The sequence below is a fragment of the Xenopus laevis genome, chromosome 1S (assembly GCF_017654675.1).
Source record: "Xenopus laevis strain J_2021 chromosome 1S, Xenopus_laevis_v10.1, whole genome shotgun sequence".
Lineage (NCBI taxonomy): Eukaryota > Metazoa > Chordata > Amphibia > Anura > Pipidae > Xenopus > Xenopus laevis.
In genome coordinates this window covers 132,276,426-132,294,179 of record NC_054372.1, presented here as the reverse complement: position 1 = coordinate 132,294,179, position 17,754 = coordinate 132,276,426, and the positions used below count along the sequence as shown (strand labels likewise).

Genomic DNA, 17,754 nt, shown 5'->3' with positions numbered 1-17,754 from the left:
GGGTCATCTTATTTTTTTGTGAATGTTGCTGGGACAATTTGTATGTCTTAACTTCATTACTTTGGTAATCCTATGCACAATGGGCATTGGACCCCTGGTATTCATATTTAAGATATTTTGTCTTGGTACCTAATGCCATGTGGGAGATATGGTGCTAGAATATTGAAGCTTTGAGGCGATTTCCAGTTATTGCATCAAAACCGACAATTTCAGGAAAGTATTGCGACTCAGTACTTGTTTGAAGTAGAAAGACACGGTTACCCAGAAGTGGAAATACACAATAACTCAGGCACAATTAGAAAGCTCAGTTCTCCTGAATAAAATCAGTACTCTCTACCCAGAATCCACTGCAGACTCTCACGTAATTTCTTTAAAACGTCTTTTCTTTATTTCATCAAGGTAAAAGTACATAAAGCGCTACATGTTCAGTGTCTACAAAACTGCCCCTAAAGTAAAAGAACAAAAAATGTTCCAAAAAGCGCCTGGCACTGAGTGCAAATGAAATGGGAATTTCTGCTAGCTCTTAAAAGGTTAATATTTAAATGTTTGTAGTACCAGGAGTGAACCTCCAAATCCATACAATCTGAAAACAACTGAACTGAAAAAAGTATTTGGAAGATGAAGAACTCCTGAGATCAGAACAAGTGCAAATTCGGTGCCTCTCTCCTGATACCATCTCCATGGCAGCTGCAGCCTCACACTTGCAACTTTGTTTCATCTCATCCAGAGTCTGTGTCTCACACCCTGGTCACATGATGCTGGGAGAGAGAAGAGTCAGAAAATGGCAGTGTGGACTGAATCCACTTGTTTCTGTTTGGATGTGATTTTGGGAGCATACGGTGTGTGTTTGTGTGTGTGTGAGTATTATTGTGCAGTAAGTGAGGGACATGGCTGACCATGACTATTGCGATGTGGGACCCCACCATATTCCTGTATGAGCTTCTATGTATTTCTTCCATTAGGAGAAGGTAAGTTTTATTCTCTGTATATCACTTCTTATAAAGTCTATTCTATTTTGGGTCTCCCTACTGAATGGCAGCTGTGCCCACTGATTGGCAGTTCTGTCACTGTTAACCAGTCCTGCTTCTCCGTCTGTCTGTCTGCCCTTGTTTGGTCATTGTATCCTGTCACATGCCTGGGGGTATAAGGTATGAATTGGGCAGTGTGTTCATTCCACTTTGAGCCCTGGGGTTATTGGGTATGAGTTGGGCATAGTATTCCAGCAGATTTTCTGGAAGTAATGTATTAGGTAATAGTCAGGGAATTGCACTTATTTTGCCATGGGCCCTGAAGTATTAGGTATTAATTTTAATTAGTTAGTACAGTGTGTTTATTCTGCCATGTGCCCTGGGGGTATAAACGGGTGCTGCTGCTGCCATGAGGTGAGTTGAAAAACTTTTAACACTTTGCCTTCCAATCACATAACTGCTACATGCTTGCAAGCAAAGGCTCTAACTACCAAGAATGTAGTAGCTATATGTTCTTGCATAGTTAAAGGTTTCTTTTCTTTATTGGTGGCTTACACCTGTATATGCAAACAGTTTTAACATTTTTTTATTTGTTATTTTTTTCCCTTTTTTAGTTAACAGTTCCTTCTGTGAGAAGCTTTCTGCTCCTCAACTCCTTTTGATGAAGCAGCTTCTTTCCCAAGGTAAAGGTGTGCGAGTCGTGTGTGAAAGCCAGTGGACCTGTGTGTGTGTCTGTGTGTGTATCTATGTCTGTGTGTAAAATTAATTGTTAGTGTTAATGTGTGTAAGGTCAACTGTGTTTAAGAAGATCTGACACACCCTGTGTGTGAGTTATAGAGACTATAATGAACCTGTGTGTAGCTACATTCATTATTGAATCTTATAGGTACAGGTTACCTATGGGTTTTGTCTACAACCATTCTCCCAGTGCATTTGCCACAAAGCACATTAACCCCCTACAGATCCTTGCCCTGCTGCTCCATTGAATCACCCTCCTATCTATGGCCTCACTCTATTCACTGTCCTCTATTACCCTTTCCCTTCTGATTCTGCTGAGCTACCCCTACACTCATCTCTTTATTGCTAATAACTCTCTGCCTCACTCTATATATTTGTAGAGAAAGAAATATCAATACTATTCTAATATACATATTTGCACCTCACCCCCTCTCCTTCTCCTGTCCTGTATCCACCTTGTTGTTTCTTTTTGGATGACTCTTATCTTTTAACCCCTCTGCCACTCTGGAAACAAAGCTTTCCCCTAGATTGAAACAGAATGTATAAACGGATTCAATACTAGTGACATTTTGTTGTGCACAGCCTCATGAAAATAAGTAAATTCTTATTGAATTCTCATGAACTGAGTTGTCTAAGCTCACTAAAGACATCTTTTGCTACTGTTAAAGTGGTAGTTCACCAGCGACGGTGTGGAGGAAGCAAATGAGCATCCCAGGTTAAACAGCAGCGAGGAGGAACCGCTTGGGGAGGACTTTGCTGAAAATCAGATCTGCGGGAAGCGTCTTTCCTATCGAATCGTCTAGAGAATACACAGACGGGTCCCGAGGAGCGGAGGGGTAGAGTATGCTTTGTTGCAGTTAAAACCTACCTAATGCTATCACTGCGTATGCAATACGGGGACTGAATCTAAAGTTGTCCGGCTATATAGACGTTTGCCCACACAAATGAATTCCTTCAAAGTGGTTCCAATTACACACAAAGCGCTTAAGATTAACTCAACTTTGCAAAAGCGTTGTGACAATATCTCAAAATAGAAAAAGTTTTGCTGCACTGAGGATTAAAGTGGGTTAAGATTCTTTTTGGTTTTGGAAATGTTCATTAATATTAAGCACCATCAGCTATTGCTGACTAAGTAGACTCTCATAATACGCAATAGAGTGCACAGCCTCTTTTATTAATATTTGCAGCTCAAATATAAATTTATGCTGGCTTAGTTAGGTTCAAGTGCAAGGTAAGTGTAAGTGCTGGATATTTCTCTACAGATATACATTAAAGGAAAACTATATCCCCAAAATGAATACTTACGCAACAGATAGTTTATATCAAATTAAGTGGCATATTAAATAATCTTACCAAACTGGTCTATATATCTAACTAAATATTGCCCTTTTATGTCTCTTGCCTTGAGCCACCATATTGTGATGGTCTGTGTGCTGCCTCAGAGATCACCTGACCAGAAAAACTGCAGCTCTAACTGTAACAGGAAGAAGTGTGGAAGCAAAAGACAGAACTCTGTCTGTTAATTGGTTCAAATGACCTAACATGTATGGTAAATATATAATTAATCCTTATTGAAAGCAAAACCTACCAGGTTTAATGATAACTCTGGAGGTTATTTGGCTCATGTGACCTAACATGTAGGGTTTGTTTGGTACGTTTATGTGCACTGTGAATCGTAAGATCCCAGGGGGAGGCCCTTATTTTTTAAAATGGCAATTTTCTATTTCGGATTACCCAATGACACATACTAATAAAAAAGTATATTATTATAAAAATAGTTTATTTATATGAAGCACGGACATGTTTAGTTATGTATATATGGACTATGTATAAATATATATAAAGGGAATCATATAATAATCTCTCTAACACTTTATTTACTAGTAGGTCTCTCCAACTGACGCAAAGCCATCCATTCTGATTAGAAGAAAGGAGGTTCCACCTAAATATTCGGAAGAGTTTTTTTTTTTACAGTGAGAGCTGTGAAGATGTGGGATTCTCTCCCTGAATCAGTTGTACAGGCTGATACAGTAATGGTTTTTTTTTACCTTCCTCATGCTCAACTAGTAGTTAGGCAGGTTAAATTAGAATTAAAAGGTTGAATTTAAAGGATGTGTATCTTTTTTAAAACCTAACTTACTATGTATGTTTCTTCTGGCACCTTATATGATGATATTTAACTTTCAGTCAGTCAGATAGGATGAGATGTACTGTAGGCTATAGGTTAGATATTCTTGGTGAATGTTTATTTTTATATCTCTGTATCTTTGTGATCAGCTAAGGGGGCCCTTAGATCAGACTGGGTACTGCCAGATCTTAATGACAGGTCCCAGTGCTCATATATGGACTAGAAAGAGTTCCATACATTTGAATAAAAATGTATGTAGTTGTACAGGCAGTATTATAATTTTCAGTGCTTGACTAACACTGAATGTATCCGTTCTGTTTTATAAGTATTATTCTTTATTAAGAACTATGCTTTCTTGTTTTCTTTTTAAGTTCCGGTTATATCAAGAGTTTACAGATGCTCGATTTCTTCATGCAAAAGTGTCAGGACTTGCTGAAACGGGGATCCTGGAGCCAGTTCCGCGAGGAGACGTTGCAGATGAGATAATCGTTTTTTTTTGTACTTATAGTGGATGCAGTGTCTTGGGGTTATTTTTCAATCTGCAAAACATACATTTAGAATTAAAATTTGGTTGGTGCCATTACGCACACAGTTTTGGCAAACAGTATAGTAGGCAAGGCAGTTAGCATGCCTTGTACATGTTCCCTATGGTGGTAGGTGGTTAGAAAATTCTCAGTAAACCGAGTATGAAGTCCAGATCTGTCTTTGGTCAGAGCATGCAATCTTCACAGAAATGGTTTTTAACTGACCTCCGGCACTATTCAGCCTCGTAGCTAAATTCTGTTAACCTCCATCTCTTTGTGTGCTTTGCTTGGGTCACTTACAGATGCTCATACCCTTCTCATGCTGCCCCTATTCAGCATGCATGACTGATTCACCCTCTGACATCCCTCTTCTGGCTGTCACGCTCAGACTCCACTCCCTTGGCTAAATCCAGCAGCAGAGAAGAAACTTTTCAATTCTGGCTATGAGTGTCTGAAAAGTTTGAGCCATGCAGTGAGCCGTTTTAAAACACCTTAAAACTTTATCTAGAGATGCGCACAATACAAGTCAGATTTATGGCATCCTACCTGATGTTCGCGGGCCACAAAAGAAGGACCAGCAGGCCTGCAGGCCTCTAGTTGGACAGCGCTGATTTAGAAGATTGTTTAGACTATGGTATCCTGAGTAGCTATAAATTGCAAGTGCTTTTTAGCAATATATAATGAAAGTACTTAATTAAAATGATTTACTTAACTATATATATTGTAAGGGTTTAGGTAGCTGGGATCAGTTTCCTGGGGACAACACAGCCCATGGCACAAGCACAACTCGTGAGAGTATAGTCTCTTTTTGTCAGTTTATTATCACTTGCAGCAGAATAAACAAAACAAACAATTCAAAATAAAATCCTTGCCACTTAATTGGCTTCTAACTAATACAGGTCAGTTCTCCTAACTAACCAGGAGTAGGCCTACTGTCTCCTCAAACCAAATGAGAAGGTAGTACAAACAAAGTTCCAACCTTGTAGAGATTCCAAAATCTCTCTGTGCTCACACAAACAGCTTCCCTGTGTCTTTCTTTCTCAGACGGTAGCCCTCTCACTCTGGCTTGAGCTGCCTTTTTAATTATTCACCTGAGATGCCTCAGGATAACACAAAAAACCCGGGCTGGATTAACAGTCCCGGAACCACTCTTTTAGGAACCTGGGGCATAAATAAGCTCCGTCCTGGACTTTCCCAGGTATCCTAGTGGTGACCGTACCACAATATATATATAATTTCAGTTCAAACTTTGGTGAACTCCACCCTTTCAATGAATTATTTATCTAAACTAACTGTAAAATCAGACAGTTCATTGAGACTGTTTGGGGCAAATGTTTGTAATGCATAAACCCAGTAATTCTCTTTTTTATATAGTTCATTAATTATGTTAGATTTAATTACAGTATAGTTCATTTGTTCAATGCCTAGGACTTCCAAACTTGAAGGATCCCCTCTATGATAATCAAAGAAATGTTTGGGCAGTCCATATGATCTTTCCATACCCATAATTTTTCTCCTATATTCCCTAAATCTATCCTTTAATATACTCTTTGCTTGTCTTTATTCCTCTATGTTTGGAATAGATATTCCCCTTTACCAAGTGAATACACTTGCTCATAGTCTGCAGAGAGATATACCATAAGACAATGATCAACGATCATTTAGCCCTATGGCCGAACAATCAGATTTAACTGATATCGTCCACCTTTGGTGGGCATATCAAGTCAAGATCTGCTCTTTTGTGCTCCCAGCGTCACGTTCACCTTCCAAAATGTATTATTCTACACATTAAACGCAGGGTGCAAAAACAGCTATAAGCAGCTGTGATTTTGTACAATGTGTGTGTTCAATCACGTACCTTAAAAAATGGGAAGCCATCCCATTGAGAAGGAAATGCAACACAATGTTTCAGGCAGTTTGGGAAAAGGGAGTTGAGAACAAAATTACAGGTATGGGATCTGTTATCTAGAATGCTCTGGAACGGGTTTCCTGGTTAAAGGATCTTTCTGTCATTTGGATTGTCAAACCCTACGTCCACTAGAAAATAATTTATACATTAAATAAACCCATTAGGCTGGTTTTGCCCCAATAAGAATTACTTATATCTTAGTTTGGATCAAGTGTGTGGTGCTGTTTTATTATTACAAAGGGAATCATTTTGAAAAATCTGGATTATTTGATTATAATGGATAATAAGAGATGGCCTTTCCGTAATTCAGAGGTTTCTAGATAACGGGTTTCCGGCTAACAGATCCCATACGTGTATTGGTTCTATCGGTTGTATTGCTCTCCCCCCACATCATATTGTGCTTCTGTCAGACCCCAACCTTGATAGTTTAAGTCCTAATTTGCTATTGGTTGATGACATTGACCGCCTGAATTTTTTATTTTGCAGATGCATTTGGCTGCTGATGGGCAGCAGTACTGTAGCACCTCAACACCCTGATAATCACGCCACTGCAAATAGGTTTCTGCTACGACATGATCGGAACAGTTGAGCAGGTGGGTGATTGCAAGCCGTCCTGACCAAAGCCACTGCCGTAAACATGCTGAAAGGGGCACCAAGAAGGAGAGAAGGGCTGAGAAGAGCTGGAATATGGCAGGAAGGATATGCACAATTGTGAGTACTGAAGCAATAGTAAGAGGTAATGTGAGTGTGCATGGACATACTGTAGGACTTTGCTAGGGACAATATGGAAATCTGCTCATTTGGCCTCTTATCCCCATTACACTATAGATTGCTGTTAACACTTTGTTCCACATCTGTTCTTAACCATGGCCTTACCAGCTCAGGTGTCCCCCGGGATATGTCTGTCCCCCGCTTAACCTCCTATTTCTTTAGTTGGGGTTATTCAGTCCAGAGCAGCCAGCCTGATACGTATTTATCAATAGGGTTGTTTGTGGGTCAGTGGCCAAAGGGATACTCAGGTTATGGGTTTTGTCTTTGAGAAGCCAATACGGCATAGGTTGTGGTTTTAGGATCAAAAAACGTTTCCCCGGTTTAGTTGCACATCTCTGCACTCTCTCCAGCTATATCTTTATAAAGATAAATTCAGATATATCTTTGTATAGGACTTGAGCCCAAAACTGGGCTCAACATACTCAAGGTGAAGGACAGCATTTTAGTTGCTTTCGTAGCCCCTCAATGACACTGCCTGAATTACTCTTTTAACTGATAAAAACAATAGGTATCTCTGACCATGGGATTGTGTATATAGGAATACAAAATGGTTTCAGGATTATGGTCTTTAACTGTGTGATAGGTGTAAAATCTTGACCCCCACACACACACACAGACAGAAGGCTTTGGTTGTAGTCTTTATTCAAGAGACTGCCGAACTGCCTAGCTGGCTCCACATGAAACGTGTCATAACCATAGAATCCTAGGATACTCTAGAATTCTCCCTGGACTGCTGTAGAGGGTGCCCTCTAGCGTCAGCAGTGCTGCATAGCAATAAACATAAACAAGGCATAATAAACATGACCTTAGAAGGGCTCTTACTAAATACTACATCAAATTAGAAGCACATAATATAAAAAGCAGTAGCCAAACATATAATAATGGTGACTTTCAAGTTGTAGCCTCATATATTTAGGTCTCAAAATCTTTCAGATATGCAGGAGGTTTTCTACCAGTTCTCACTGGTAGTCATTGCTTGTTTCAGCATTCTCTTGAAATAGCCTTTGCAAAGGCAAACCAGCATCCTCATCCTCAATGTTAGATCGTTCTCGATTCTGTTCAGGAATCCTTTTGAAATAGGAAGCATTTCAAGTGATACTGTGCTGATCATTTTCTGCAGTCATCTTAGAGCCCTTGATATCTGTAACGTTATATGGTTGTGTATCATACAGAGGATCCAGTTTGTGCCTTCTTTGTTTCTCCCACTGCCAAACCAGGTCTGGCATGTTGATGGGTGTCAGAATATGCTTTCATTTTGGATTTAGCACTAAGATCCTTTTACAGCAGGTCTCTATCCAGAGTCTCAGTTTTGCTGTCACCAATGTCTGGATTTTAATCTTGAGTTTGAACAGTAGCTCTGCAGGTGATCTGTCTGTTTGCAATGTGGAGTGGACCTGTAGTCTCTGAGAAAAGAAAACAGATTTTGCCTACATGGCACCATTCAGATGTAGTTGCTCTAAGAAACGTCCCCATCGTGTGCATGAACCTTTCAACCTTCCCATTTGCTTGGGGCCACAGTGGAGTTATGCGCTGGTGCTTAAAGGAGAATTCAACCCTCTTTTTGCATTACTAGTTTTGTCCTCCACATCTAAAGCCAGCTCCGTGCGATGGCAAATGACCCTGTCTAACATGAAAATACCTCTGCATTTGCTTAGTGTCCATCCCGGCACAGGCTGATTTTCTTTGACATGTGCTGCTGCAGAACCGTTTTCCCCTTCTCTGTTCTCCTTAACCCGCCGATCGTGACATGCGCAGTAGAGGCTGTTTAGAAATGCGCGCATGCGCATTTGATCTTCAGCGTGTGCTGGTGGTTTGAGTCCCCAAGTATCACGATAGTTGAGCTGGCCAATCAGAGTAATACAGACGCGAGCTGCACAGGCTCGTGCTCAGTCTGTTGACATCGTAAGCTCTGCCTCTTACCCTGCCCTCCCCCCTCTCTGGCAGCTTTACTAACAGAGGCAGAGAGAGAGAGAGAGAGAGAGAGAGAGAGAGCAACTCCCCTCCCACAGCCACATCGTGCAGCTCTTCTGCCCAGTGGAGAGATAGGATTAGGCAAGGAGGCGGGACAGTGAGTCACAAGAGGGGAGGGTGCGGCAAAAGTTTCTTTTAGTGAAGATACTAGTGTACGAGTGACGCAGCAGCTTAATATCTAGCATATGGAATGCATTTTAGGACATCCTGCTGCTAAATACCTGTCTTGCATGCGATGTCCTATACCTTCGGAATGGTGCATCGGTTTCTTTTACTGTCACTCATCGTCCAAATCTGCAGTTACACCTCCGTCGTCTACCCTCCCTTCTCAGCCGTCAGTAATACGAACTCTACCCTCACCCTTCTGCCCTCAGACTTCTGACCTCAGTCTTCTGCCCTCAGCCCTCCATCCTCCTCCCTCAGTCATCTGCCTTCCGCCATCATTCCTCTGCCTTCCGCCCTCAGTCCTCTTCCTTCAGTCCTCTTCCTTCCGCCCTCGCTCACCACTTTAGAAACTTATGGATAAGATTGTCTGCTGAAAAGAGAGATCTGAGGGGGGATGGCTGAGCAGTGAGGGAGGAGGGAAGAGGGTGGAAGGAAGAGGACTAAAAGGAAGAGGACTGAAGGCGGAGGATTGAGGGCTGAGGGCGGAAGGCTGAGGGCAGAAGGATGAGGACGGAGTTCGTATTACTGACGGCTGAGAAGGGAGGGTAGAAGATGGAGGTGTGATTGTAGATTAGGACGATGGGTGACGGCAAAAGCAACCGATGCGCCATTCTGAAGGCATAGGACATTGCATGCAGGACAGGTATTTCGCTGAAGGATGTCCTAAAATGCGTTCCGTATCTAGCACTTGTCCTGGTCCCTGCATCCATGAGTCTTGTACCTCACCAGCAGACTGGAACTTGAACCTGACGAATTTACCTCAGGCTCTGCAGCACAACACACACCTGCTGCTGTACTCATTGTGTGCAAGTGGTTTTTACAGGTAAAGATTTTTTTTGTTTTACTCTGTTAATGTTGTGGCCATGCCTTAAGGGGTAGATAATGTAATTTTATTATATTTCTGGAATAATATCCATGCACAACAGTTAAACCTAAATTTTGCATATCCTTGCCTACATTTTTTGGTCTCACCAATTTTATAAACCTTTCAATTGGTGTTTTCTCAGATTTTACATTGGTTTCCTGGATTTTTACACCTGCATTTGTGCCCTGGTGTTCCGAAAATGGCTGCTGGTGGTTGTTCTCTGTGAATGCTAAGTATTATATATTTGCTGTTGTTCTTTCTGTAAATAAATAATTGTATTTAGTCTCACCCACAGTTGTGTATATGTCACCTAGTCACCTATTGCTCTTTTGTTGTGTGTGCGATGTAATTTGCGAGAGAAAGAAAGAAGTGCCCTATAGTAAACTTTAAAGGAGTGGTTTGCTTTCATGTTAACTTATTATTTGTTTAATTTTAAGCAACTTTTCAATTGGTCTTCATTTTGTCTTTTTAATAGTTATTTTGCCTTCTTTTAAATTGTGCCAACATTTCAAATGGGGGTCACTGACCCCATCTACTTTTTAAAGAATTGCGTATCTTTCTATTCAGTCCCTCTCCTATTCATATTCTAGTCTTTTATTTAAATTAGTACATGATTGCTATTGTAGTTTGGACCCTAGCAACCTGATTACTGAAGCTGCAAACTGGGGAGCTGCTGAATAAAAAAGCTAACTCAAACCACAAATTATAAATAATGTGAACGAACTGCATATTTTCTCAAAAATTAACTCTACACTATTAACCCTTGTTGTTAACACAGTAGATAGTGTATTTCTGTAAATATTACAAACTTATGTGCTTATATCCTTAGTTTTCTTGTGTATGTGTACTGTCAAGTTGCATGAAATCATTCCATTTATAAATAATGTTGTGGACTAATATATAATTGTGGACATGCATAACTAGTATTGTGAGTAGATGTATGTATGCGATTAGCAACTCTATTGATTATATTAGTGTTAAAAGAGAATTCAACTTGTAAAGGAACCACACACACACACACACACAGGTTTTTTTTAAAAAAAAAAAAAAATTTCAATACAGGTTTTGGTTCCTATATGACCCAGTGTGCCATTGCCCTTATGCACCCCGTCATGTAGAGTTCTGATATTTAAAGGCTAATAGAGTAGGTATGATTCAGCCTCCAATTTATTCACTTTATTGCTGTAAGATTCAATAGGTGTCTGTGTTACACCCCATGTGCATGATTCAAGGAAAAATATAGCATCAATACAGCTCCAGGCAGTAATTTTCAACTGCAATGTGTTTTTTATTCAGCAGTGCAGGCACACTACATGTTTCGGGCGGAGCCCTTTATCAACTTGATAAAGGGCTCCGCCCGAAACATGTAGTGTGCCTGCACTGCTGAATAAAAAACACATTGCAGTTGAAAATTACTGCCTGGAGCTGTATTGATGCTATATTTTTCCTTGATATTTAAAGGCTATCTGTTCCTTTGAGAGTGAAAAAATCATTCCTATGGCATTAGATCGGTAATTCTGTGTACCAGCCCATGGGGGGGTCAGTTGTAAATTCTGTACCAGGGCCCCAAGGTGTCTAGTTACACCACTGGCCGTAACAAAAAAGACTGCCATTCTGCTTTGCGTTCTTGGTTATTTATAAATATATGAAACGTTCCCCCCCCCAACACATAATGCTACCAATGGAGTTGACATTATAATGTCATTAATTTTGTTTTCCCATCCCTTTACAAAAAAATCATGTAGGTGAAAAATAAGGATATTAAAGAAAAGGTGAACAAGCTTCAGTTTGTGACGGGCTTATTCTCTGGGGAGATTCTTTGTTTGGTGTGTGAGAAGGAGGAGAGGCAAGGAGTCCCTGCATTGCTCTAGTAAGTCATTTGTCTTTCTTTCGTGAATAGGATGATATGTTTACTAGCTGCTTTGTGAATTTACTGACCTGGAGGCTTCCATTATAGGCATCTAAAGGAAAAGCTGCTTGAAAATTCTGTCTAGTCAAGATATACCCTGATCATTACGCTACTGTGCGCCATCTCCGTACATCATCAACATGTGAGTGGTCCCTTTTTCATGCTTGATAAAGGGGTTGTCACCCCGAAACGTTGCACGTCCGCACAATAAAGAGCACGGGGTAACCCGGCACCTGAATTGCCACGTGTGCCAGTGATTCTGTTTGCCTAGTACCCTTTTTCTTATCCCATGCAGTCACAAATTGCTTAGAGGGAACTATGCCAGCAACTATATTGTTTAAATTAATTCAACTTTTTTTCACTTTTTGTTTGCCTTAGATGTTGGAGGCATTGAAAGTTCAGTACATTCACCTTATGTACATATGATTTTGCCTCTCATATCTTTTGAGAGCACAGGGATCAGCCAGGGGGAAAGTGATGTGGCTGATGTGCTGTCCAAGTTCTCCATAGAGTTTAATGTGATCACCCTTCCGATGCAGCACATCCACATATAGGTGCAGCCGCTTCACTTGCTGTCAGTACACCATGAGAGAGAGCCAGGGAGGAGAAATCCAGTGTCGCAAAATGGATGGTTGCCATATCGCCTTTTCTGAACAGGACGTGGAGTTTCGGTAAGTTATTTCTTAATAAAGGCTTTGCAATTTTGAAGTTTTATTTGTGTTGGTGTTTTTTTTTTGATGAATACTAATGAATATTTTTAAAAAAATTATTAATGTTACTGGTCCTTTAAATATGTTGGCTAGTTGGTTTAAAGTTTTAAAATTACCTTGGTGAATATTTTTCAAATTTTTTTTTTTTTTTTTTTTTTGTGGCTAAAAAAAGTAAAATAGTTTTTAAAAATATGTTGACCTGTTTTATTTGAATTTTTTTAAATTTTGGACAAGTAGTTAATTCAAAAGACAGGAATACTTGCAGGACTTCTCCCCCTGAAAGCAGATTCACTCATGGTAACTCCTGTATGTACTGTGCACCAGCAGGGCAGATTTTCTAAATAATCCAGGGTGAGAGCTACAAAACACAATAAGCGTGTTTTGAAATCTTTAAAAGATTTTTTTAATTAATTTTTTAATGAAACACAGCTGGTGCTTTATACCTACAGACGTTACTTTGACGGGAGATGAACCTTCCAATTTGCAAATCTGTCCATGTGATTTTAATTAAAAAGTAACTTAACTGTTTAATTGTTGATCACTTTTTTTTTTTTTAAATATTTAATTTTTTTTTTTTTTCATCAGTAACATATCGTCTCACCATGCCAAAATGCATAGTGTCTGACTGTCTGCACAAAACGGGACAAAAAGAAAAATATCCCCATGTCATTCTTCATCCTTTCCCTGGAAATCTTGAAATTATCAAAAAATGGTTATTGCAGATTGGCGACGATTATGTTGACATTGATGCACTTGCTGTCAAAATTTTAGAAGGCAAAAAATATGATAATTACCGGATTTGCTCTATGCACTTTGATGAGAACCAATATATTTACAAAACTCACTGTAAATCTCTTCAAAAGGATGCTGTTCCAACACTCTTCACAAAAATACCATCCTTATTTAGGATTCAAAGCATAACAGGACCACCTCCATGCAAAAAAAGAAGAGTAGACGACCCAGGTGAAGGACCATCAGCTGCTACTATTGTCCGTATAGTATCACATTCAAGGACTGTTTCAACTCAGACAGAACCGGAATATTTTCTAAAAAGTACTGCGGTTAACACCGATCATACCTTCTTCATGGAATCCAAATACACCCAATGCGAACCACCAATCCAGAAGAAGGATATGCAAATCCAAACTGGAGACGATTCTGTTCCAGCTGAAAAGTGGATTATTGAAAAGGATCATTTCTATCCAGTTTGCTTTTCAACACCAACCAAAGCAACCATCTTTTATAATCCACTTTGTCAATCAGAAAATGAAATATTTCAAGAAATTTCACCAGTTTATGAAAATCAACTATTGGAAGACACACTGGAGACAACATATCCAACTATTGAAGATCTGAAAGACACCACCTTTAACCCACAAGATTGCACATCTTTGGAGATGTCGGACGTAATGGATTCTTCAGTCAATGAGGTTGTGCCTGTTTCAGATTCAGATTTTGTGCGAGAGAGAAAATTTATCGTTTTTGAAACACAGTTAGATTTGTTACTTAAACTAATACCATGTCAGTTTAATGATGGCCAAATGTGTCCGGCCCCAATTTCCAAAATACACAAAACTGTAGAAGGATCGATGGTCACTGTAAATTTAACTTGTCGAAAGCTCCACAATTCACTTATCTGGAAATCACAACCAACCATATCAAATATGCCTGTTGGCAATATTCTAATGTCCTCTTCTATTCTTTTAAGTGGCTCCTCATTTCAGAAAGTAAAGGAAATGTTTGATCTTTTTGGTATAGCTGCCATTTCGAAAACCACATTTTACAAAAATCAAAACCACATTCTGTTCCCTGCAATTGATAATTACTGGAAAAAGGAACAGCAGAATATATTTACAGAGATCGGTGATGAGGCAGTTGTAGTTGCTGGGGATGGGCAATTCGATAGCCCAGGACATTCTGCTAAATATTGCATATATTCATTCATGGATATTCTTTCTGATAAAATTGTTGATTTCAAATGCGTTCAAGTTGAACCTGGAAAAACATCATCATCACTAGAAGTGGAGGCTTTTACAGATTGTATGGAAAATCTTTTAACAAACAAGGTCCAAGTTAAAATAGTGGCAACAGATAGGCACAGTTCTGTTAAAAGGGTAATGTCCAAAAAGTACTCAAAAATTGAACATCAGTTTGATATTTGGCACCTATGTAAAAGTGTATCAAAGAAGTTGAAAGCAACAAGTAAGCTGAGAAATTGCAAAGACCTAGTTCCATGGATAACATCTATTCAAAATCATCTATGGTGGTGTGCACAGACCTGTATGCAAAATGCAGATTTGCTAATTGAAAAATGGCAATCTGTGATGTTTCATGTAGCAGATGTACACAAATTCCCAAGTTTTAAAAAATACAAAAAATGCATGCATGGGAGGATCTCACAGGAACAGCGAAATGGAACAAACTGGATTATGCCAAGCCATCCTGCTCATAGTGCACTTCAAAAAATTGTGAATGACAAAGCACTTCTTGCTGATTTACGTCAAGTTACAAAGTTTTGTCATACGGGACAATTAGAAGTTTATCACAGCAAATGTTTAAAATACCGTTCAAAGAGATACTCATACAGAATGAATTCAATGTATGCTCGAACCACTTTGGCGGCCCTTTCAAACAACCGCAATGTAGGCAGAAGCCAAGCAACAGTGACCTGCCCGGAAAAAACAACATTAACAACTGGTGAAAAAAGATACAAACTTGTATTCCCAAAGCAAAAAAAGGATTGGGTGGCTAAGCCGATTTACAAGGCCTGTGTAGATGACCATCTATTTGAGATAACCAATGACTGTTTGAAGATTCAAAGTGGTGCACTGATTCACAGTTGGACATCTCGGGCTACACATGTTCCAAAGAACATTGCATCTAAAGAACGCCCAGACAGAGAGACACTAATACAAAGACACTTATCCAGATTTAAGTAATACAAAATTCAACTGTACTTGACAAATTACTTTGACACAGAAAATTCTCAGATGCATAATTGAAGTATGCCATATATATTGCAATGTGTTCTGCAATCTGTACTTGTAAGGAAAAAAATAGCACAGGAACTTGTCTGATGCTAATTGATTGCTCTTACCACAGTTAATAGAAATTTAAATTTCTTGGAGAGGCACAGTTGGAACGTTTCAGCCTAGCAATTAAGGAAAATATCACATGGTAAATTTGTTTAAGAAATAAGTTGCCAAACTAAGACCAGAGGTGAGAAGAGTAAATGCATGGTATTAGCCTGCTTCTGACGCACAGTAACTAAGGCTATGGGCACACAGCCTGCGTAATTGGACTGACCTCTGTCCGTACACAGGCTGTTCAGGTTCAAATCAATGGATCAGGGGCACAGAGCAGATCTGCATCTCTAAACCTGCAATATTCTCAGCCCGACCACAACAGCTGATCAGTTGCTGACAACAGCCTGTGTAGCCATAGCCTAAAAACATTTGGCCACATTTCAATGTCCAATACAAATACTCCAGTCAAAATCTAAACACGAAGGAGGTCCCATTTGTTTAGATTAAATTACCTTTGCTCTTTGCTATGAAGTACTTTTTTGAAATATAGATGTTTAACGTCATATTTTAAAATTTTCAAGCCAAATATGAGGTCAAAATGGTGCCCTTGTAAACTTTGGATGACTGCCAAAATGAAATCACATCTTTATGTGAATTTGCTTCGTTTTTTTTTTATTCCCCAATATGGATAGTCATCTTAAAATGATTCATTTTTGAACAGATTTCATTTTTATAAAGTTAAATTTCATTCTGTCTAACACTACTGTTGATTTAACACAGGAGTGTCCAAACTTTTCGGAAAGAGGGCCAGATTTAGCGAGGGCAGACCATTCTGTCTGACATGGTGGTAGCTAGCTTAGGATCAGGATCATTCACTCCTGAATATGGACGCGTTTAGGAAGTGGAGTCTGTTTGGACTTCTCTGCACCTCATTTAGAGAAGGAATCGCATAGCTGCATCAGAAAAATTTGGGCACATGATTACTGAAATAATCGTCTATTCTGCTGCGTGTAAGCTGAAGGTGTTGACAATAGACAACAATAAACAATAGACAATAAACAGCCTCTACTGCGCATGTCACGATCGGCAGGTTAAGGAGAACCGAGAAGGGGAAAACGGTTCTGCAGCAGCACATGTCAAAGAAAATCAGCCTGTGCCGGGATGGATACTAAGCAAATGCAAAGGTATTTTCAGGTTAGACAGGGTCATTTGCCATCCCACGGAGCTGGCTTTAGATGTGGAGGACAAAACTAGTAATGCAAAAAGAGGGTTGAATTCTGGGCACGTAGAGATGCACTGCTCTCGCATACTTCTCTAGATTACTGTACTGGCACGTCAGTACTTCTATTCCACCTTTAGCCCTAAAGACGTATGCGAGAGTGGTGTGTAACTGTGCCATTGCAAACACCTTCAGCACACAGGCAGCAAAATTGACCAAGTGTCAGATCATTTCACTAATCATGTGCCCAAATATTATGGCTACGTGGTTGCTGAGCGCACTGTGCAGGGGGGCCACATTATTAATTTCATGGAGGCTGAGGGCTGGTGTTAATTTGAAAACTGGCCACAATTGGCCCACGGGCCTGACTTTGGACATGCCTGCTGTAACATAAATCAAACTTTGTTAGCATAAAAACTAACTTGAGACTTCGTTACCGGATACATGATCCAGAGTATTTTGGGAAACAGAACTCATACATGTATATTGTTAAATTTGCACATTGACTGTATGTCTGTATAATCAACTTTAAATGCTGTTCATTGAAATGTGAAATTCTTGTGAATTCTTTTAAGATGAATTTGTTTAACATATGACAATACCAATATTTTTGGTTAAACAAAATAAATTGGAAATGGGAAATGTGAGACACACCGTGGACAATACTGAAATGCAGAAAATAACGTATATTGTAACTTCAGCTCCCTGGCAGAGAAATTACTTGTTTATCTGACAGCTTGACTAATAATGTTTAAAAATGTAGCAGTCCTTCCAAACAACTATTGCTTTCCAGAAATGGCAGTTGGTAGCGCCCAATACCTTATGCCTCGTATTCTAACTCAATTTAATGT

The 17,754-nt window shown here is 39.5% G+C and overlaps 1 protein-coding gene across 6 annotated transcripts; it reads left to right on the top strand.

Moving 5' to 3' along the window:
* Window positions 1-6,711: 6,711 nt before the first annotated feature.
* On the top strand, window positions 6,712-17,550 carry LOC121399469. Of its 6 annotated transcripts, none has more exons than XM_041580228.1 (6): window positions 6,712-6,978; window positions 10,182-10,272; window positions 11,785-11,909; window positions 11,997-12,090; window positions 12,327-12,619; window positions 13,244-17,550. In XM_041580228.1, exons 5-6 carry the CDS (start codon window positions 12,577-12,579, stop codon window positions 15,595-15,597), a joined length of 2,397 nt encoding a protein of 798 aa, XP_041436162.1. In that variant the 5' UTR covers window positions 6,712-6,978; window positions 10,182-10,272; window positions 11,785-11,909; window positions 11,997-12,090; window positions 12,327-12,576; the 3' UTR covers window positions 15,598-17,550. The 6 variants fall into 6 exon arrangements, with proteins under 6 accessions (XP_041436162.1, XP_041436161.1, XP_041436163.1 ...); XM_041580227.1 differs by lacking the exon at window positions 6,712-6,978 and adding an exon at window positions 9,488-9,997 and having other exon boundaries at window positions 10,182-10,261; XM_041580229.1 differs by lacking the exon at window positions 6,712-6,978 and adding an exon at window positions 9,488-9,997 and having other exon boundaries at window positions 12,488-12,619.
* Window positions 17,551-17,754: the final 204 nt, after the last annotated feature.

What these genes read in the sequence shown, in the direction of transcription:
- LOC121399469 (XM_041580228.1), top strand. Translation starts at nt 12,577, where the DNA reads ATGGTTGCCATATCGCCTTTTCTGAACAGGACGTGGAGTTTCG. An exon ending in GAACAGGACGTGGAGTTTCG is followed by an intron (nt 12,620 to 13,243) that starts GTAAGTTATTTC and finishes TTTTTTCATCAG; the next exon opens with TAACATATCGTCTCACCATG.